Raw genomic sequence first — 22187 nt, 5'->3', positions numbered from 1 at the left:
TCTGTAGCTGTTTTGAGAAGGATGATCAATAAATTATTTGTCTTGAAAACACTGATTTTTGTATGGAAGTAGAACAAAAGTTGCAGATGGTTCTGTTGCATAATCCTTTGAATTGGTGGATATCATGTTTTTAGTGGAATTAAATTTCTACCTCTTTATTTAAATTCTCTCTCTCAAAGGCATTTCTTTTCCTGGGATTGAATTTTACTCTGGAACTGATCAGCATAAGCCTGGTTGGGGGAAGTGCCAAGGATGTGCCTAAAATATTAGAAAAAGCAAAGTCAGCTATTCTGCTTATTCCTGAAGAAGCTGCCAATTCACAGGTGAGTAAACTGGCTGCAATGTAACATTTTTACCACAGGAGGGAGATACACAACACTTCATTGCAAAAGATAGCTACTGTAAGGATTCAGTTGACACCTTAACAATTTTCATAATCGCAGTCAATTTAACTACTGACAAGACTCTTCCATTTATTACTTATACTATGTGTTATCTAGTCTTTTCATATTTTTCAGTTCTTATAGAAATGGGTTAATACTGTTTAAAAATATCTTCATCTGTTCATTTTACATTCAAAAACAGCTATGGTAAATAGTGTAAGTACTATGCTTAAGCTATACTTTTGTTTTCATGAAATGAAATCTCTAAGATTTTAAGGAACATTACTGATTCTGGACAATGTTATGTCTTTAGGTATGGCAGCCCAAGAGTAGATAATAGCATGTACACGGTAGTATGTACAAAGAGAGATAGTCCTGCAGCTGTTGCCCATGAGCATTAAGTTTGTGTGTGTTTGTTTTCCTTTGAAGGATAGACCTGCAATGCTATGTTTGGTGTTTTCAGTGCAGAAATCTGAGTCATATCTGTTCCTTTTCCCTGAGATCTAATTCTCAAAGATCTCATATTTATAAATATTGTTGAAGACTTTGAAAGAAGTGTGGTTGTATACATAGTTATTGTAATTGCTTACAGTGTGCTTGCATACATGTTATTGCCCATTCTTATCTCATCTTATACAACAAAATTTATTATGCTTCCATAGGTTGGCTTTGAATCTGCTATTTTACGACTTACAGACATTGTAGCAGGAACAGGTCAGGCTGTGATAACCAGAGAAGGAGTTTATGGTTCTGTAACAGTTAACTGGACTTCTGGGTACCCACCAGACATAATCACTGACTTTGTTCATCCAGGCAATATTACTCCATCATTTGGTGAGTATTTGCCTGAGGAAAGAGCTACAGAAGTTCCATGAGTGATGAAACCCCATTTTAATTGTTTGTACCTGTACGCATTTCCTCTCTTAATGAAGCGTCTTTAGAATGAAAGTGTATGGTCTGATTTTTATCTGTGACTGATATGTTTATTTAGTCAGTAAGAAAAGAGTTGTGCTACATAGATACATGTCTGTGAGCTAAACACGATGCCATGCCCCTGAAGAACAGCTTTATAAAGAAAAGACAATAGACTCTTGTTGTGCAGATTTCCCCTTCCTAAATGAAATGGTATTGTGATTAAAGTTCCTATCTCAGCATGTTCCCAGGTGAAAAGATGATTTCTATTTAGTGATTTTGAATTGTACTGTCTTTCTTCTCTCTCTCTTTTAATTCAGGTAGTGTTGTATTTTCCTCTGGTGAACAGAGCAAAGTAATTTCATTTCAGGCTACTCCAAGCCTAAATAAACACGAGTCATTTGCTATCTGTTTAACAGCAGTGCACAGCAATGTGTCTGGTGGGGCTCGCCTGAGGTAAGGATGTTAGAATCTTTAGTTGCACACATGCTGTAAGAATTACGATCTGGGTACAGGCATACACCTTATACAAATCCCTGTTAAATTACAGAAAGGTATGAATGTGTAGTCTCTACTTTGATAAATTTGTAAATCTTGTCTCAGGTTGAAACAAATGTCAATACTGCAGATCTGACTTAATCAGAACTGATGCTTTTCTCGAAGTCAAGTCTATTTCGTACCAACAGAATGCAAGGTGTAATAGGTATGGTGGCAATGATGGAGTCAGCTAAGGAAATGAAGAAGCCAGATCTACAGTTTTAGCCAGAAAGTGGAATAATGAAAGCAAAAAAGGTCCAGATCAGAGTGGTCTTCTCATGACACTTTTTATTATTTGCCCTCTAACACTTCTAATTAATCTCCCTAAAAGATCATAATTAGATGATCTTTGATAATACTGTTTTAAATAAATAAATTGAAACGAGTAATGATCAGAAGATATCTCAGTTATTTAAGAAATCATTTTATTCTTAGCAATTAAAACATTATATTTAGTGTAGGTTTCCATCTCAATTAAGTGATTTATTCTTCAAATTATTTTCTTTTCATTCTTCCATACTCGTTGATGGCTAAAACTGGTATTATAAAACAGGATGGGTAGAGTAACAGTGTGTATGAAGAAAGGTATTGGCTTTACCAAGTTACTTCCTTCAGGTGTGCCAATCTAGTTGTAAAGCATGAACTGTGCCTAAGCTACTGTGACTGACCTCTTCTCCTAGGCCTGTATGTCCTTCAGGCTGGTGTCCTCACAGCACCTATTTACCATGCAAATTAAATACCTTGAATATCTGAGAATGAAACTTCCTAGAAAATTTAGGACTAGATCGCACAGGAAGCAAAGCCAACAATTACTTTGAAGGGTTTCTGACTTCCTTAGAGGGTGGAAAGGGTCTAGTTCATTTACCAAAAATCCAACAGTGTAATAGCAGTGCTGTTTGGTAGCCTCTGGCGTTGAATACTAGGTCAGTTCTAGAGAGGAGCACAAGACCCAAGGCTTAGCAAAGGCTCTTTGGGTTGCAGATTAACATAGTCTTCATCTCTATGCTTATTTTTCCCATAAGAGGGAGATATATTAAATATGGACATAGGGACTGTGGGTCTCAAATCTGGAAAAAATTACTATCAAATATTTTGAGGTGACAGCACATTGAAACCTCATTGTAAGTCTTAAAATAACATGCTTTCATTTTTTAGCTTTCTAGCTAAAACTGTAGCTCTGGTAACATCCTTCTAGTCTGCAGTTTTCTCTTTGTACAGAAAGCTTGTTCTGTGGTTAAAACTAGTGTTATTCAGAATGGCTGTATTATAATATATCTCCCTGCATTGTGATCACAATAGACGGACATTGTACATTCCTTCCCCCTCCATTTTCTGAGGAAGACCTTATTTTATATAACCTTTACTGTCTCCTATGTTGACTCAGAATGAGTTCAGCCTCAGGAGGGCTGGGAGGGCTATTTGGCCTGGTCATTCCAAAAACACTTTTTAGGGAACCTCTTTATATCTTCTCTCATACTGATGCTGTTTCTTCCCTCTACTGTTATCACCCACCTTCTGTGATCTTCTTTTTCATCTGCTTTCTCACAGCCATCATTGATTATTCACTGGAAATTATTCTATTTGGGTGTTTTACTTTTCATATTTCATGTTTTCTTACTCAACTTTTATATCTTCTATTTCAGGACAGGATTTACAATAGCTGAAATTGAGCCATTGGGGATCTTCCAATTTGCTCCTAACTCAAGATATGTTTCAGTTGAAGAAGATGTTCAGGCAGTCACACTGCATGTCCAAAGACTGTTTGGTTTTCAAAGTAATCTCACTCAATTGACATATCAGACTAGTCCAGGAAGTGCCAAACCACTAGAAGACTTTAGACCCATCTATAATGGAGAGCTTATATTTGTGCGTTTTCAGACAAATGCTGTAGTAGAAATATCAATAATTGATGACACTGTTTCTGAAACGGAGGAAATTTTTTTTGTAAATTTGACTGCTGTGGAAGTTTTGAGTGTTCAACCCTTGAATCCTAACTGGAGTCCACGTCTGAATCCCGCTTTCAGTGTTGCAACAATTAATATCCTGGCTAATGATATCGTGCATGGAATACTCAGTTTGGGGCCAGAGTTTGTTTACGTTGAAGAAGATGCAAACAATAGTACCCCCAACATGGCAATACTTCATGTTAGAAGGACCCAAGGTTTTGCTGGTGATATTGAAGTAACAGTTAAAACCTTTGGTGGAATAAGTGCACAAAGTGGAGCAGATTTGTATCCTTTTGAAAATGCTTATGGAAAATCAGTCTTTACATGGGCAATGGAAGGAGAAGATTTTGAGGAACAGTCAGTCTCTCTGACTTTGCTGGATGGAGAAAGAGAAAGCAAGGTGTCTATCAAAATTTTTGATGATGACGAACCTGAAGGACAGGAATTGTTCTATGTTTTCCTCTCAGATCCTGAATGCGGAGCTCAGATTGTGGAAGGAAAGGATGATTATGGATTTGCTGCTTTTGTGACAGTAATTATTGCAGGTAGCATTTTTTTTCCAGAAAACTAGTAAATGAGTCTGAATTAGCTAACAGTAAATAACTGGCTTTATTGGCAATTTTCATGTAAATATTGGGATTTCTTACTGGGGAATAAGCAGGGTATTTGATTCTCAAATCTGAGTTTTTCAGCTCAGAAGAAGCTATCTAATGTTTCTGAACCAAACCCCACCATACCTCACTTAGCAAGGTAGCTCAAAATACACTTTGTTTGTAGTCCCCCTATAGACACTGCTTGTGTCCATTTTTTTCCTGTTTTCCTTGATGAAGAGAAAGGCTAAGCTTGAACTTTTATCCTTCCTGTGTAGTGGCATTGTGGGTTTGTTGGGTTTTTTGGTGCATTTTGCCACTTTTATATTGTACTGGATTTCTACAAAGTTTAAAGAACAGAGGAGTCTGTTCTCGCTTGTTGATTCTATGTACTTCATCTCTGAACTTGCTTAATTTAGTCATCCTTTGCTTCTGGAGAAGGAGGATAGGAACAGGCTTAAAGATGCATCTAGAGAAGAATTTTTCTCTTGGTTACTGCATGCTGCTGTGGCAGAATAAGATCATAGCTCCAATTTCCCTTAACTTGTAGATATCTATCAGATTTTTCCATTGAACATAAATTAAATTTAAAGATAATACAAACCAAGTTTTAAAAACAAGTTAGGAATAAGAACACTTAAGGATGTTTGCAAGCTTTCGTTTTGTTTTAAATCAAGAAACTCATATGAGAGGTCCAACTGGAAGTTGTGTGTAAGCAGGCACTTTTAGCAATACAAGATAGATGTTGGGAATCGGGATCAGATTCTGCTCTTGGATGAGTTTATGCAACAACTAGAATTACATATGCAAGAATAAACCGTTTAAAATGTACGTTCCATTGATGTGCTAGTCACTAGAATTCAGCATGCAAATAACCAATTGCCTGAATATGCAAGTTAGCTGAAGAATTACATGCATAAGTGCAGGTTGGAATTTGAACTTGTATGAATCCCATAGAAGTGTATTAATATGTTCTAGACTTGCTCTGGGAGTAAAATGAATACAGAAAATAAGATCAGGAGACAACATTGGCAAAGAAGAAAGGTCAAAGCATACATCTGATTTTGAACGTGTAGCTAGAAAGATACTTCAGATTAAGTATTTATGCATGTGCATAAGCAAACACACAGGTTGTGTTAATCTTCTGTATAAATATTGAAGTTTAACATGCACAGGGTCTGAACTAGATTCCCTTTCCAAATGTAGAGTAAAGCTGTCATTACCTATAAGGAGAAATCAGGATTTAATGAGAGGCTGTGAAGGCATTAGTCCTCCTAATTGGTCCCCGGGGTTTGGGGGTTTTTTTGTTTGGTTGTTTGTTTGTATTAGGTTTTATGGTTTTTTTGTTGTTGGGTTTGTTGTTGTTGTTGTTGTTGAGTTTCTTTTGTGTTTTTTTTTTGTTTGGTTGTTTTTACTCCCTTGCTATTTATGTTCCCATGAGAACAGTGCAGTATTTCCAGCTCCCTAGTTCCACACACTGAATTAAGGACTCAGGAGAAAACCTGAAATATTGATCTGGGAAAATGAATGGGTTCAACAGCATTATGAGGGAGGTAAGATGGGATGAATAAGGAGGCTGAAGTCACGTCCTTGGAAGCCCATCTTTATCTCATAACCAAATATAACACACTGGCCATCTAGGGACACACTGAAGTCCATTTCTGTTTAGAACAAGTATGTTTTAATGATTACAGTAGACATAAGATAGATGATGTGAGTATCTCTTAGGGGCATGATAAGCAAGGTTTTTGAAACTGTTCTGGACTAGTGTAACACCTAGTCTCTTGAAGTCAAGGGATACAGAATTCAGTCAGTTTGCTGAATGCTGCAGAAAATGCAAGGTTATCTGCATAGGTGCTACCAGAATTCTCAAAATTATTTATTTTACCAGTTAAAATAATATGTAGTCATACCAACATTTGAAGTTCTAGAAAAATATGGAGAGCAAATTAAGAATTGTAACATTAAGAGACATTTTCTTTTCTATTCTTTGGAAATGTTCCCTGCTGGTACTTTACAACATGCTTCAGATATCTGCTTTTCATTTTTTTAGCAGTTTTCTACATTAAAAAGTACAGTTCAGTCTCAACTTAATTTTCTTGCAAATTACTTTCATGGACTGTTTCCCATATAGGAAGTGATCTCCAGAATGGCATTTTGGGATTTATTCCAGAAGTGCAAAGCGGTCTTGTTCTTGATGAAGACTCAGAAAATAGAGAGGTTCTGCTGATTGTCACAAGGCAACCAAACAGGTGCAGGCAACAACTGATAAAAGTGCTGTCCCCACGTCCTGTAATGTGCTGTGTTGAATCAAGGATGCTGCTGTTAGTGGAAGAGGTTGTCATAGAATTTTATAATAAATCCTGCCTTTCAGTTTCTTTAAAAATTAGGCAGAATTTGGCAAACATAAGTTGTAAACATGAATAGATTTGTCACTGCACTGTTACTAAACAGAAACAGGAAAAACAAATATTTTCCAACTTGCATCATAATGGAACAAGTGTGAGAGTAACTTCCCTATTGCTTAATGCTAAGTGTTTACTTTGCTAAAGGTACAATTAAATGTGTAATCTCCTTGTTTACCTAAGTGTCAGCATCATGCTTATGTCTTCTTTCACACAGATACTGTGTTTTTCTAATTAACACACGTATACTTTGCACATTTGTGTGTACTTTGAAAAAGTATACTCAAGTATTCTTAGTTAATTTCAAACTTACAGGGAAGCCAGATTTTGCCTGGCTTTCCAAGCAAATGTTTCCCTTTATATTAAGGAAAGTACTTGGGCACCTGCCTCACTTTCAGGCTCAAGTGACTCTTATTTAGCTAATCTCATGTTTTCTGAAACAAAAGTTGAAAAACAAATTGATCTGGGTGCCCCAAATTGCTTGACTTTTTTCTCCCTATGTTACTTTTTCGTAATCCAATCAGGTTTTAGAGGAAGTAATTTAAATCAAAAGAAAGAAATTTTCATCTTAAATCAGTTTCTTCCCTAGTGATAAGTTTTGAATATTAATGAAAAACAGATGCATCTCTGGGGTGTGTTTTCTAAAGTAATAGTTGTTTCCTTCAGTACATGTGTAGTGTTTTGCTTTGCTTTGCTTGTAGGGCTTTTGAAGATGTGAAGATCTTTTGGCGTGTGACCTTTAATGAAACTTCTGTTGTCCTTCTTAAGGATGGCATAAACTTGGAGAATGAACTTGTGTCTGTGCTAGGAGCCACCACCTGCATGGCAGGTCAAACAATATGCAACATCTCTATTGAAATAAAACCTGATAATGTAAGTAATTCTTGCTCATTTATGTACAGCACTATGATGTTGGATGGCAATTTATCTAGATGGAAAATAATCTCTGATCCAGATGACCGGGGGTAGGACAAAGTCTGAAGATGGTAACTTGGCATCTGCTCAGTTTTTTGGCAAATACTGGTTTATTTTTAGGCTTGTGCTGCCTCCATTGTGACCAGTAAAAACTCAGGAAGGTGATAAGGGTTTAATTTGGAGAGTAAATTGCAAGTCTTGGGTTTGTACAGAACGGTAAGAAAAATCGGAATGCAGGCACTTCAGTGAAATGCATATTCATATAATGGACTCTTACTCTTCACATAGTACATTTTTAAATTTATCAAAGCACTTTTAGTAGGGTTTTTTGCAAAGTATAAAGTAAGCCTGTAAGTAATAAAGTCTGTAAGTAATAAAGCCTGTAAGTAATAACATCACATTCAGCAAAAAACTTTTAGTACAACTTGTGCAGAGTTTACATGCCTAAATCTGGCACAATGATCTATGGAAACTCTACTCTATCATGAAGCTGCATAAGAATCACTAGCTGCCTACAAGTCTGTTGCTGTGCACATCCAGCTTATGATTAGTAAAGTTCAGTTTAGCAGCCATCATCTACTGAGGCCATTTGGCATTCTTCAGTTGGGTATGCCTAAGCCTAAGTGACTTGAGAGGCCCAGCTGGTATTCAAAGATGAAGACATCATTGAATTAACACAAAGCACAGTATTCCCAGTCATTTTCATTTAAAAGGGAAGAGGGGGAAAATTTTTCTTTGTGTGAGTGCCTAGTAGTTAGAGCAGTCATTTAAGAGACATAGGATTTACGTCCCTCCTTCTTGCAGAGTGAAGGGTTTGAAACATTCCAGGAGAGTATCCTAACAGCCAGGCTATAGGCAAAGCTTGAGATTTGGAGAAAGGAAAAAGGACAAGAAGGGAAGGTTCTCCTCATTTTTCCTACCACAGTCTAGAGAGTAATGCAAGATGTAAGATGTTGGAAATAGTGGTAAAAAGGGTGCATTCTCATAGCTGAGTGGGGAGACCATTCTGCTCGAGATGTTATTTTTAAATTAAAGAGCCAATGAATAAAATATGTAGACAGTAGTGGAACACAGGCTGCCTTGCTGAGTAAACTGGGATTTTGAACCTGGTCAGTCTAAGTAATGCCATCATTATTTAATGACAGCAGAAAGTGCAGCAGCTGCAGAGACATGCAGTTGAACCACATGAAGCATGAGCATATGCCATTCTAACAGGTGCTAATGGAAGGCCAGAGTTCCGTATGGCATTTCAATAAATCTGTGCCTGTCATCAGTTAGTCAAGATTATTCCATTTAAAGAATTACTTAACAGCACTTTCCTCAAAATAACAACCCAACTAAAAATATATGCTATTTAACCCCCCAAATATTTCCTGACTTTTCCTCCAGTTATAAATAGCTTATACATTAGTAACAAATATATTATGAAATGATGAAATCATAAATGAACTCAAGATATATTTTACATTTTTTATGGTATGGCATATTCTAGATTTTGAAGGTTTTTACTTAGTCAGCTGTACTGACTTAGCTAAGAGCTGAATCCTGTTTTCCTAAGAATTACAGTACGATTTCCAAAAATCCAGAACTGAACCAAAAAGCTATATTTACTAATAAAAAATTGTCTGCAATGCTCATCTTTTTTGCTGTTATGCTACTTTATGAGTACATATAATAGGTACGATTGGCATCTTTCCAACTGAATTCTGGAAGTAAGATATCTATTTTTAAACATTGGTATTTGTACTGTAGGTACAAAATCAAAGATGAGGTGCGATGTCATATTGAAATTTATGATTGCTGCCTTATTTTCAATAAACAGTTGAGCATTAACACTGTAGAATTGACTGAGCTAATTCTTTGGTATGCTAACACTAAAATTCAATCACCTGTATTTCCAAGCTGATAGAAGATTTCTGTATATCTTAAACCTTTGAAGGTCTGTCAGATAATATCTCTAGGCCTTTGGATTTTAGATAGATTTATTTAAGCATTCAGACCTTCTGAGGTTTGCTTATATTACTGTAAACACTAAGGCTGTATGTTAAATTTTTTTTCAAAACTTTGCCTGAGTTCATTACTCAAACTACAGTCAATATTAATTGCAGTTTCAAAATTGCATACGTTTCTGTGCAATTTTTCCCCTGGTATGTGTATGCCTTTTTTGTAAGACAAAAAGAAAGTGAAAGAACAATTTTTTCAAAAAATGTACACCTGTGTAACTCCATCATCTGGAAAACTGAGCTCTTAAAGTGTTTACCCTCCTGTCTTATGGCAAATATACAGCCACAATATATGTAATATATAAATAGCTACTTTGTTCCAATAAAGTGAGCTCGCATGTGAAAGCCTATGAGATTTCACTATTGCGCATGACAGAGTGGTACCTTTTGCAACACTAACCTTTTAGAATACACTTCATTGTACTTATCAAACTTTTCAAGAAGAATGCTTATGATAGATATTAATACAAGTAATTCATTATGCATACAAAATAATGTATACATTTTTTAAAGCTGGCAGTAAAATCCTAACTCATTTACAGGTACCTGAATTTGAAATACATTTTTTCGTTGAGCTGTATGCAGTAAGTGCAGGAGCTGAGTTGAACAACAGTGCCAGATTTGCCCTTATAACAGTTCTTGAGAGCGATGCTCCTCGTGGTTTAGTGTATTTTGCTGTGGGATCTCGTTTTGCTGTGGCTCATAAGAAGGCTACTTTAATCAGTTTGCAAGTGCTCAGAGATTCTAGTACGTCTGTAACCACAACGGTTAGCTACAGCATGCAGGTAAGATTGACACATTATTAAATCATTTTTTATTTTCTAAAGCAAATAAATGTGACTGCCATTAGCATTTTTTAGGAAACAGTCGAACATTCACTGGGCCCATGTAGTCTAGCTTCTTCATTTTTCTATTATTAAAAAGACGTAGCTTTCATTGCATTGTCAAGGGTGATTTGTTCATGGTACCTTCAGTAGCCTCAAAGACTGTGGTCAGTCATGCATTAAATGCATTTCTTTCTTTGTTCTGAGACTATTTTTGAGGCTTATTTCTCTAAAATTATGCTTTAATCATAGTAGATCTCACCGTCAAGATTCGGATACCAACACACTTCCTGTGTTAGATTACAACTTTATCAATACACAAAGCACAATCAGAAAAAGAGAGAGAGTATTTTCATCAAATTTTATTCCATGTTCTTCAAGTACTAACCTTTAAAATTTTTCTTGTGATTCAAACTCTCGTAGGGCCAAGTGGATTATGTCATCCCCATTCATTTTTTGGAATGTGTATAATAGCAGCATTAGACTGTTCTAACTGTTGACTATTTTATCTCTAAATGAATGCCACATTATTATTAGCAGATGATGAGTATTCTCCTGTAGCAGAAGTATTACAGCTGCAAAACATGATTCCTTCCACTTTCTTATAGTTGCAACTCCAAAATCAGAGCATAGGCTGGAAGAAGAATTCCTCTACATTTGTCATTGTAGTGGCATAGTGCTTAGTCTGATTTACATTGAGTATGTTGGATTTTATACCTAAAGGCATTATTATGAGGGAGTGTTTTTATAACAAAGCATTGTGTGACCAGTGTACTTCCATCCTCCTTTTTAATACAAGACTTTGTATGCTATTATCATACTGCATGTGTATGTATCTTAACTACATCGAATAACTTGGTGTTTCCGTGAATTTATTATACAGTAACTGGCCAGTGTTTTGGTTAGATTTTGTGGTAAAAATTTTTCATGTTCTTTCCAGGCAAGAGGAAGTGGCCATTATCCTTTAGCTGTTAAACACAGAAAGAATTGCCGCTGTTAGGTGTTTGCTTAGGCTAAAATACAGGTGGCAGTTCCTTTGCCATTTGTATTTCATATAGACTATAACAACCCTGCTTTGTACAATGTTAGGTTTTGAGTACCAAAGTATTGGTATGTGAGAGATAAGAGATCATGGCAGGCAGTAGGGGTGAGGTGCTTACTGGAAACAGATGTTTATCTCATTCCTACAAAGGTTTTTAAAACATTGTTCTTGTCACTAACACTTTTATTACCACTTATTTCCCTGTTCCCTAATTCTCAGCTGGAAGAGATAAACAAAAGGAAGCTTCTGCCTGGAATTGGCACAGATGATGTGAACATGTTCTAGAGCAAATATGAACAGATATATACCACACTAATTTACAATAATCTCCTGAGAACTCAAAACATGTCCTCTTTATTCCAAAAGTAGCCTTTACTAGTAAAAGCTAAATGTTTTCAAAACGGGTCTAGTGTTTCACAAATAAAAATCCTTACTTTTCACAGTAGGAGACATTCTGAAGGTTTGTTGAGTCAATATATAACCTGCACTTATTAAATGAGTGGATAGTATTCAGAAATCATGCATTTGAATAATAGCCCAGAGTGTCAGTTTCCACTTAAGGGAAGTTTATTATATTACCAGATATAAAATCAAGGTTATGGCATCTGACAAAAAGCAAGAATGTGAAGAATGAAATAGTATCTGCAAACCCTATGGAAGGTAAAAATAGTGATACTTCACAGGGAAATGAGGCCATATAGCATTGCTAGATAAGTTCATCTGTCTGCCTTGCATGTGTATTCTACAGTTTTTGCTTTGCCTTTGGTCCTAAATGGATGGTTCTTGTTTTAACTATTTGTACTGGGATTCAAAATATCATGAACTGATATTGGTTCGGGCACAGATTTCAAAACTCTTTCCTTGGCTTTTGTTTAGTTTTTACTTATCTGAAATACCTATCTATTCCCTTAATTGAGGGATGTTGTGCTACAGACATAAACTTACTTCAATCCCTCTGGAATTTACCTGGACTTGCTGATTTTTGTAATATCTATTCACCCAGAAAAGCTTTGTGAAGTTTATCTGGGAAAAAGAAAGATGGGGATCCTGTTTACCGATTTCAATATATATTATTTTTCCCAGAGGCTGTTACTAACCACATATGCCAGATTGATACACTTCAGGGAGATATGTCATTTAACATAATTGTGATGTCATTCCTAAGGACTACATTTTGAAAGGGGGCTTTTTTTCTTAACGTTTAAGTTTTACCCATTTAAAATACATATGTTCAGCAGCAGCTGTTTTTAACAATCCTAATGAGCATAATGTTACCTAAACTCTTTTGGTTTGCTTTAAGGAGCTACAAAAACCTGAACCTATTGGCCGGACTTTCATATCTCCAGCTGTTGCAGGACAAGATTTTGTCAGATCTGAAGGTTTATTGACTTTTGAACCTGGACAGAGAAATGCTTTGCTGGATGTGACCCTGACTCCAGAGACAGGATCCTTAAACCCATTTCCTAAACGTTTCCAGGTTGTGCTTTCTAATCCCACAGGCGGTGCCAGAGTAGATGATGCATATGCTATTGCTAACATCACCATTGTCTCAGATTTGGACTCCTTGCCAGTCTGGGGACTTGTTGATCAACTGCATCAGCCACTTGATGACATCATTTTAAACAGAGTTCTTCAGAATTTGAATGTCAAAGTGGCTACAGAAACTACAGAAGAGCAACTTACTGCTGTGATGCATATAATAGATAAGGTAAACCTTTTCAAGCTCCTTCTTGAAGGACCAGTGACTTTCAGAAGGATGTAGTAACACTTAAAACTGTGGTAGGATCAAGATTAGAATCCATTGCAGTGACCCTGGGACACAGACTGCAAATATAAAAATAGAAATTGTGAAACCCCGCAGTTGAGGAAGGAGTTTGTCTGCCACTAGGTTAGGATGGTGACAGAAAGTCAAAAACCAAGTAGAAAGGTTGAAAAGAGCAACCAGTATTAATTTTGCATATGTATCTATAGCACAAGATTTTCTGCTGTGCCAAGTTCTTGCTTTTGTGCCACACTTTCAGAGAGCTTATTATGGTTTCCTGGTTCTCAGGCCACATTTATTTTGGTTTTAGCCCTGGCACAGAACACTGAGGCCCAAGGTTTTCTCATATCTTCACCAGTTGGCTGCAGTCACCACACAAGCAAATTCTACCAGGGACAGCTGGAGTCCACTGTGCTCTAACCATGCATGCAGCTTGGCTTTTTCCCTGCAGTGGCTTCGGGAATCGGGTTGGCATGGTAGCTGAGCTTTTCAGCACTGCACTAAGAGTTCTGTGAAGGCCCTGGGACTAGTTTTCTGACTTTCTGGATCTTTTGTACTGGTGGAATAGTGCACAGGAGCTGGAAAACATTAAAGTATCTAGGCTAAAAGCAATATAGTAGTATTCATAAAAAGTAACAGTCGGTTCATTACTGGTTGTTACCATTTTGAAATAGAAAATAGAGAAAGTAATGTCAGAAATTTTCAGAAGGATTCAAGAATCTGATTTGTGAAAGACTGAAAAGCACCATATGGTTTCTTTAATAATGAAATCCCTATTAGTAAGCATATCTTTCTGTAGCTTTGACAATGTGTGTTTTGATCTTGGCAGCAGTGATTGGAAGGTGGAAAAATGTCTGGAACTTTCAGAATTAAATTTGGGATAAAACTAAAAATGTTACCAAAATGTTCAACATGAGGAAACTTTGTAAGACTACTTAATATATTGAAGAAAATATATGATCGTAGATTAAAATTAATGACGTTAATCTTAAAACCAAAAATAGCAAAATAATAAAATGATGCACTCCTTAATGATTTATGGGAATCAAGCAATAATTGTCTACCTGGTTCTGTACATAAAATGCTGTTTGATTTATTCTCTTCATGTTAGGTAACAGATGTAGGTGAAAAGTGGTTACTCGCTGATAAAAGTAGAAGTCTCTTCTATGAGATACTCTGTGCTCTGGCTAGCCCCAAACGCAAAGACACACGAGGATTTAGTCTGCTTGCTGAGGTGACTGAGAAATTTGCTTTTTCTCTGTTGACTGGGATAGCGTGTGGCTCACCAGGGGAAAAGTAAGTAAACTTGAATTCATAGTATGTTGTGGAAATACTTGACAATATACTGATTTAGTAATAAGACAATTTAAGTGAAATTTTTAGATAAGGGACTTGCCTGTCATCTAATATGTTACCTATATGGAAATTTGTTGCATCCTATGGTAATCTGACAAAGCTCTGTAATGGCACTATGAGCTGATGTCACAACTGACTGACGTCACAAATGACTGCTACACTGATATGGGGTAGGTATGGAGTAAGAGTCAGGAGATTTTAGACCTATTCTTTCACCTTTAGCTCCACTAGTGTGTGGAAAAGGATTTATTAATCTTACTGAGAAAATAATATGCAATTGTATGATGGGCAACTATGTTCTAAGACTTACATCAGAGTAGGTAAGCCAAAGTTTCTACTGGCATCCTTAATTCTAGCGTTCTGCAATTACTGTGTGCTTGACTTTGCTCACTAGAACTTTATTTAAATTGTTTAAAACACTGTCGTTTTTACACATAGCTCTAAATTATTAGTTTTATCCACAAGTGTACAACACCTTGTGGTCAAGCTAATGGACAGGGAAAATAGTTGACTATAAAAATAGATGACTATCTTTTATGAAACAGACACTCTTAAATAGTGGGTTTCTCCCACTGTGAACCTATTAAACAACTGCATAGCTGAATTTAGAAAAAAAAAGATTGTTTTTTCAGAAAATCAGCATGGTTTAGATTTCTTTCTTGACTTCTATTAGAGATGTAGGTTTTCTTCCTATTTCCTAAATTGTAGTGGATATAAAGGCCTTTCTCAGTACAAAAGATAGCAAATGTCATAAATATCAACATTACCCAGAATATGTCCAGAACTTGCAAGTTCTGATTCTTTACTCCAGGTCCTTTGTATCATCTATTGGGCCAAAGAGTGAAAGCTCAATCATCCACTGAAATGCATCTCTCCCTTGTAGGGTCATCTGTGTATCAAGTTGTAAAGATGAGTATTCTGAAAACCTGATTTACCAAGGAGGGGTTTTGGTAGCAGATCATACTGAGCAAAAAAATCAGAGGGAAAATAAGAGAATCTGAAATGCATAACTCAGCCTCTCTTCTTTTCACAGGCACTGAAGCTGTCTATATTAAATACTATCAAGCCTAAACATGATGGAGGAACAAAGTATTACTTACAAATACGTTTTAGAGTCACTCTGTGACATAAAACTCTGTTTCACTTACCAGCCCTGTTGTTTTTCTGTTTCAACAGAGGTAAAAATATCCTTGACAGCTGCCCGTACATTGCAATAATGGCTCACAACTGGTATCCTCAGCAAATCAATGGACACAAATTTGATGGAAAAGATGGGGATTTTATTCATGTACCTGAGCATTTGTTAGAGGTCTCTGTTGTATTGTCTCCTCCTCAAGATGAGAACTGTGAATCTGTACAATTCACAGAATACAGCAGCCAGCAGTGGTTTCTTACTGGTGATAAAGAACTTGCCCTAAAGAACAAGGTTTGAAAATAATGCTATTTATTTTTGAACAAAACTAGTTTGATTTAAATATTGAACAAAATATATTTAGTGTATTTAAAATAATTTGAACTTTTTTCTTTGTGTTTCTGACTAAAGTTAAGCACTGTCTGTTGAATTTTAATGTTTCAGATTTTTTCTATGAGTTTGAAGGGTCAGAGTTCACGCCCTTTGAAAGACAACAATGAAGTCATTTACCGGATTTATGCTACAGGAAGTCGGATTGTTCCACAGAAGTCTCTATGTCTCCTTTGGAATCAAGCTGCAGAAAGGTATTTTATAAATTCATTTAGTTTTCCAGTTTCTAAATTAAACCTGTATATCTGTCAAAGATGTGATAGCTGTGGCTAGATGATCTGCCATTATAAAATTGTTTCCGTTTCCCATTTGTGGCTTTTTCCTAACTTCTCTGGCCTTTGCACTAGCACATAAAACTTTTCATGCAACAAAGTATGTAATTATTCTAGCTCAGAAATGGCCAAAATGACTTCTGCTCTTGACCTTTTGCACCAAAATATCCTTTAGATTATTTAATGATGCATTAGGCAAAGCTGAAAGGCCATGGATTTCAGAATTGCATTACTTCATTAATATTAATGATTCTGTGCTCTTTACAATTATTATCAGGCAATGCTTCAAATTCATTCTTACAAAAGTAAAGATTAATATCCACATATCTGGTGTAGCTTCAAGTCACTGACTTAGATTGTTCCTAGTTTGCTAGTATCCACTCTTTTCTTTGATTCTGTGAAAGACACTATGTAAGTGAACAAAAGACAATCTTCACAGGGTCAGACCAGCGATTTATCTAGACCAGTGTCGTCTCTAGCAGTGGCTGCTCGTACTGCTATAAACCATGGTGTAAAGTTTTCTGAGTATGCTCTTGAATGGCCCATTACTTGATTAGCCCGTGTCTTTACCTTTCACACAGCATAGGTTTGTGAATTCAGAGAGACTTACGCTCTGTGTCTTGCTGAGATCTGGTTAGTTTAGATTATGTCAATCTGTCACTGACATAAACTCCTCAGAAAGGAGAGGAAGCAGAATTTATCTGTAGACTCTCATTTTTCTAGTCACTACATAATAGTGTACGCTTCATTTCGTACTAAAAAAGGCTTGATATGTCACCTGTAGTATTCTCTTTTAAAGTCAATTCAGCAGTACTGAAACCAAATAAAATGTGAATGTTAGGTTAAAATCAACAAATATCTGTATAAAATATTCTCCCTAATGGGGTATGTAATTCTTCAAGGTAAATGACAGACTACTTAAAAAGTCAGACAGCCCAATTTTTGTTGCAGAATTTTTTAAAGATATGGTCACAGAAATTTTTACTGAAAGAAAATTTGTATTATTATATATTCATAATTTTTTTAATCATTAAAGTCAAAACAGTGCTAATTTCATCTAAATGTGCTATTTTGATGAGTGTACCTGAAAGATATCAATAATATCACTTTTATGTGATATTTTAGAAAACTTGGTATTTCAGGGCTAGAACAACAATTTTCAAGCCTGCTTATCATTTGAATTACACAAGTCTATTTCCTCCAATGTTTGCTAAACGTATATAACTGGTTTTGGCAGCCCATAAATCATCTGGTGTTGCTTCTTTGCACTGTAAAAAAGAGATAGCACATTCAGACTTTCTTCTCTTGCTCTCACGCGCTCTCTCTCTTTTTCTTGTCTTTTTTTTTTTAATAAACCATATGTACCGGGAAAAAATGTGAAAGACAACTTCATCTTTTTGTTGTTGTTGTAGCTGGTTGTCTGACAGTGGGTTCTGCAAAGTGGTTGATGACACATCAGACTACGTGGAATGCTCTTGTTCTCATATGTCCATTTATGCAGTTTATGCCCAAACAGACAACTTGTCATCATACAATGAAGCTTTTTTCTCTTCTGGATTCATCTGCATTTCAGGTCAGTTGATATAAGATAGTTTTTTCATTAATGACAACTAATGTTCAGTAAGATTGATTGTTAGTAATTGATGACAATCTTTTTAATTGGAAGAATACTAACTAACTTCATCTTACAGAAGTTGCTATTTGGGCTGCCGTTTGCATATTGAAAAACTTTCCCAAAAGTACTGCAATGAAATCTGTTTTTTTGTGATGTTTTCTTGAATCATACAAAAGAGAAATGTGTCACGTTCATTTTGGGGGGAAACTATAAAATTCTAAATCCACTTGTGTCTCTAGCAGAAATATAGTCCTCCTCCTTGTCAAATCTTTTAGGCACTACTCTTAAAATATTGTAACAGTTTAGCCTGGTTCAAGTTTTGCCTTAAATATAACTTCAGTGTCTTTCAGCTGCTTTGGCTGGTTGAAGGAATTTGCTTACATGACTATATATAGTTAAATCTAGTGATCAACCAACTGCTTTAGATATAAGAACAATAAAAATAGTAGTTATTTCCTCTAACATCTACACCTGGATGTGAAGAATAAAAGAGAGAAACATGACAGAGTCAAACAGAACATTATTATCTGTCCAAGTTTTCTTTTGAGGCCTGTAAAGTTGTCTTTGAAAGTGTAATCTTTGTAGATAGTTGTATAAATATCATTAGTTAAGAAATTAAAGGTTCAGAACTGATTAGAACATTCATGTCTTACAAATACTTGTGGTTGAGCACCCAGTCTGTCTCAAGAGACAGTACAAGATCTGCCTCAAGTATCTAAATCCTCCCCCTTCCTGGGATATGGTTCTATTGGAAATGCACAAAAAAAAAATACAACATGAACTTCAGCAGTGTTTTCTTTGTTGGCTCAGCTTTCCATGGGTCCTTCTTCCACAACCTGCTTACTGATAGGTGAGGAGCCCTTCCCACAGAGAGTTTTCTGTTTAATTCATATTCCCAATGAACTAGTGAACAGAAAAGTTGTGTTTTTCTTTCTCAGTACTGCTGTAGCATATTTCTACACTGAACACAGATGAAAGAGGAGACTAAAATTTAGAAGGGTATATTTAACTCTCCTAAAGCAACACCACGTAGCTGGAGGCAACTTTTTATTTATTTGTTTTTTAAAGCATTTTTGGCTGCATTGATATGAACACCGAAAACTTCTTTGCTTTTTCTTTAACTATTAATAAAGGCAATCATCCATATCATGCACAAATTTAAAAAATAGCTTTGCAAAAATGAGCATGTTTTACATTATGCAATTATCTCCAAATCCTATGAAAACCTTAAAACAGATATTAGAAGTACTTTAGTAGTAAGTTTGTGAGTAATCCCTGTGTGAACTAAGGTAAACATGTTCTCTCTATGGGTTTACCCCTTTACAGATCCCCTATAATACCCCTTTAACAGATCCAACATTGTTGTTGTTACCTGGCATACAGTGTTAGTTTAAATTTCCCATTTTTTATTCCCATGTAGGTTTCACTTTGGCTATTATCTCCCACCTTTTCTGTACCAGATGTGCAATGTTTGCAGCTAAACTTCTCACTCACATGATGGTTGCTTGTTTGGGTACTCAGGTAAGGAAAAAAAAAAAAGAAAAAGAAGGCTAAAGTCTCTAAAACTAATTTCAGTACATCCTCCTTTCTTTTTCTGTAATCCCATGGCTGTGCCTGAACAGCCCTCATTTCCTTTTCTACACTCTAAATATTTTTGGAAAATGTATAATTTCAATTGAACTTTCCATATGTGATATTTGTATTGGTTGAAATATAAATATCATGTGTTGAAAATTCAATTGAAATTATACATTTTCAAAAAATATTTAGAGAACAACTTATGGGTGACTAGAGTGACATGAGAACATCAGTCCAATATGTGGAACAATAAAGTTTTGATGGCTAGGTGTTGAAACTAATGAGTTTCATCACTAACAGCACAGTTTATTAAATAGATTAATGCCAGCAATCGTAAATTCTGTGGAGAGGTTTATGTTGATTAGTAGACGAGGAAAACTCTTGCACACTTTCCTTCATTTGTAGGAAAGTCTAATTATGAAGATTTTAAATAATATAAGAGAACAAATTGTGGAAAATCTGCCTGGTTCTCCCATACTAGTTCAGATCATAGGTAACTATGATTGTCAGCAAACTGAAGGAGCGTACAAAAGGAGAATATATCCCCCTGTCCTGTAAAATAGTATACCTTCTTCAGCTTTTGTGCATCTGGGGAAACAAAAAGATACAGATAACCTCAAGTATGTAAGAGTTAATTTATAGTAAGGTTCCTTATGAAGTAGAATTTAGGTACATATATAATGTTGTTATAAAGATGACGTAAATAAAAAAAAAAATTAAATACATTGTCAAGGCAGGGATGCTGAGAGAGTATAGGCATATTAGCAGGCAGACATTTAAGGAAATGTGCGATATCAGGGAGATACTGTGTAGATGGATAAACAAAACAGCCCTATGTTACCTGTGAAAGTTTCACAACTACCATATCTCTCAAACAAACTTTTGTACAGTGCCATGGTTAGTTTATCACTTTATTCTTGTTACCTCATAATATCATTCTTTGTTGTACAATGAAATACTTTGATGATGACCATGATGCAACTAGACTTGCAATATAAGGAGATGGAAAGGTCCTGATAGCACTTCTAGAGATCACTGGATACCAACCAGGTATCTTGCATCTTAGGACGTAAGAGTTTTGACATCTCAGTTCTTGATTTTTAAAAGACATTAAATTTATACATTTTTTAATACTTCTGTCTAGCTATGCTGAAAGCTAATTTGATCCAGGGACCTGTAATTGTACTATATGTATGCACAGTTACTAGCATGAGAAGGCTCAGACTTATTTGGGACATGTAGCTCAGAACACAGGTAAGGATCTGCATATACTAGTATGTCAAGATTATACGGAACAGGACTACTGTGAGCTTTACAGAATTTTACAGCCTAATGATACTTTTTGCCAAATTTTCTGCTTTTCCTTTGTAGTGTATATAGTTGCCTATGTTTCCAAAATTATTTGAAATTTTGCATATTACATAATTACACTTACCCATGTTGCATTCTTTCTCTCTGTTACTTTTTCATTTCTTTGGCAATATTGCATTTCCAGTATAAAAGCTTGTTTCTTGTTACAGTGAGTTTCTTGTTCCTATAAGTCTTTTTTTTTTCATTCTCCTTATAAAGAATCCTTACCAGATCTTTTGGACTCATTAAAGCATCCTAACTTCTTCATAGAGAGTTAGGTTTGCTATTTTTTGATACTGTTTACATAGTCCTCTTAAGTCTGTTGAATACATTTAAACCTATTGAGTCACTGAAAAATTAGGTTGGAAGGGACCTTTGAAAGCTTTCTTGTTGCTCAAGTTCTGTTATTGTCCCTGCTCAAAGCAAGACCAACTTAGATGAGATTGCTCAGGACCCTGCACAGCTGAATTCTGGGCAGATCCAGGGATGGAGATTCCACAAGTTTTCTGGACAGCCTGTTCCAATGTTTGACTACCCACTGTGGAAAATGTTTCCTAATATCTACTTGGAATTTCATTTGTTTCAATGTGTGTCTGTTGTCTCTCATGCTATCAGTGTGCATCTCCAAGAAGAGTTTGATTCCCTTATCCCTAAACCCTTCTGATGAGTAGTTGAAGACAACAAGAAGATTCCCACCTCCTACATTCTTAAGACTGAACATCCCCAGGTCTTTTGTACATCATGTCTTCTAGCCCCCTAACTATCTTGGTGAACCTGCACTGGACTTGTCAGTCTCTTTCCTGTACTGGAGAGCCCAAATATAATCTGATGTGGTCTCACAAGTGCTGAATAGAAGGGAAGAATAGCTTCCTTTGACACTGGTTAATACAGCCCAGCATGCAGATTGGCCTGCTTTGCCACAAAGGCACAGTGCTGACTCTTGTTCAACTTGTTGTCCTTCTCAGGACCTCAGGTCTTGTTCTGCAGGGCTTCTGCCTTGCCATTTAGCCCCCACTCTATACTGGGATTACTCTATCACCAGATGCGGGACTTTGCATTTGCCCTCATGAGGTTTCTGCCAGCCCGTTTCTCCAGTCTGTCAAGGTTCCTAAGAACAGCAGCCCCACCTTCCTGCATATCACCTGCTCCCCCCATTTTGATGTCATCCACAAATT

The 22187-nt window shown here is 36.1% G+C and overlaps 1 protein-coding gene across 1 annotated transcript in view; it reads left to right on the top strand.

The window, feature by feature from the left end:
- The window catches only part of ADGRV1 (adhesion G protein-coupled receptor V1), a 286011-nt gene that overhangs the window by 105902 nt on the left and 157922 nt on the right, over nucleotides 1–22187 (top strand). The window contains exons 72-84 of the mRNA XM_067315842.1: nucleotides 180–323; nucleotides 1046–1217; nucleotides 1616–1751; nucleotides 3476–4323; nucleotides 6503–6620; nucleotides 7475–7646; nucleotides 10234–10476; nucleotides 12858–13265; nucleotides 14431–14615; nucleotides 15852–16101; nucleotides 16252–16391; nucleotides 17882–18042; nucleotides 19505–19605. Coding sequence (XP_067171943.1) covers nucleotides 180–323; nucleotides 1046–1217; nucleotides 1616–1751; nucleotides 3476–4323; nucleotides 6503–6620; nucleotides 7475–7646; nucleotides 10234–10476; nucleotides 12858–13265; nucleotides 14431–14615; nucleotides 15852–16101; nucleotides 16252–16391; nucleotides 17882–18042; nucleotides 19505–19605 — 3078 coding nt within the window. The remainder of the gene's footprint in view (nucleotides 1–179; nucleotides 324–1045; nucleotides 1218–1615; nucleotides 1752–3475; nucleotides 4324–6502; nucleotides 6621–7474; nucleotides 7647–10233; nucleotides 10477–12857; nucleotides 13266–14430; nucleotides 14616–15851; nucleotides 16102–16251; nucleotides 16392–17881; nucleotides 18043–19504; nucleotides 19606–22187) is intronic.

Source organism: Apteryx mantelli, chromosome Z (genome assembly GCF_036417845.1).
Source record: "Apteryx mantelli isolate bAptMan1 chromosome Z, bAptMan1.hap1, whole genome shotgun sequence".
Lineage (NCBI taxonomy): Eukaryota > Metazoa > Chordata > Aves > Apterygiformes > Apterygidae > Apteryx > Apteryx mantelli.
This window is presented reverse-complemented; position numbering and strand designations above follow the sequence as displayed.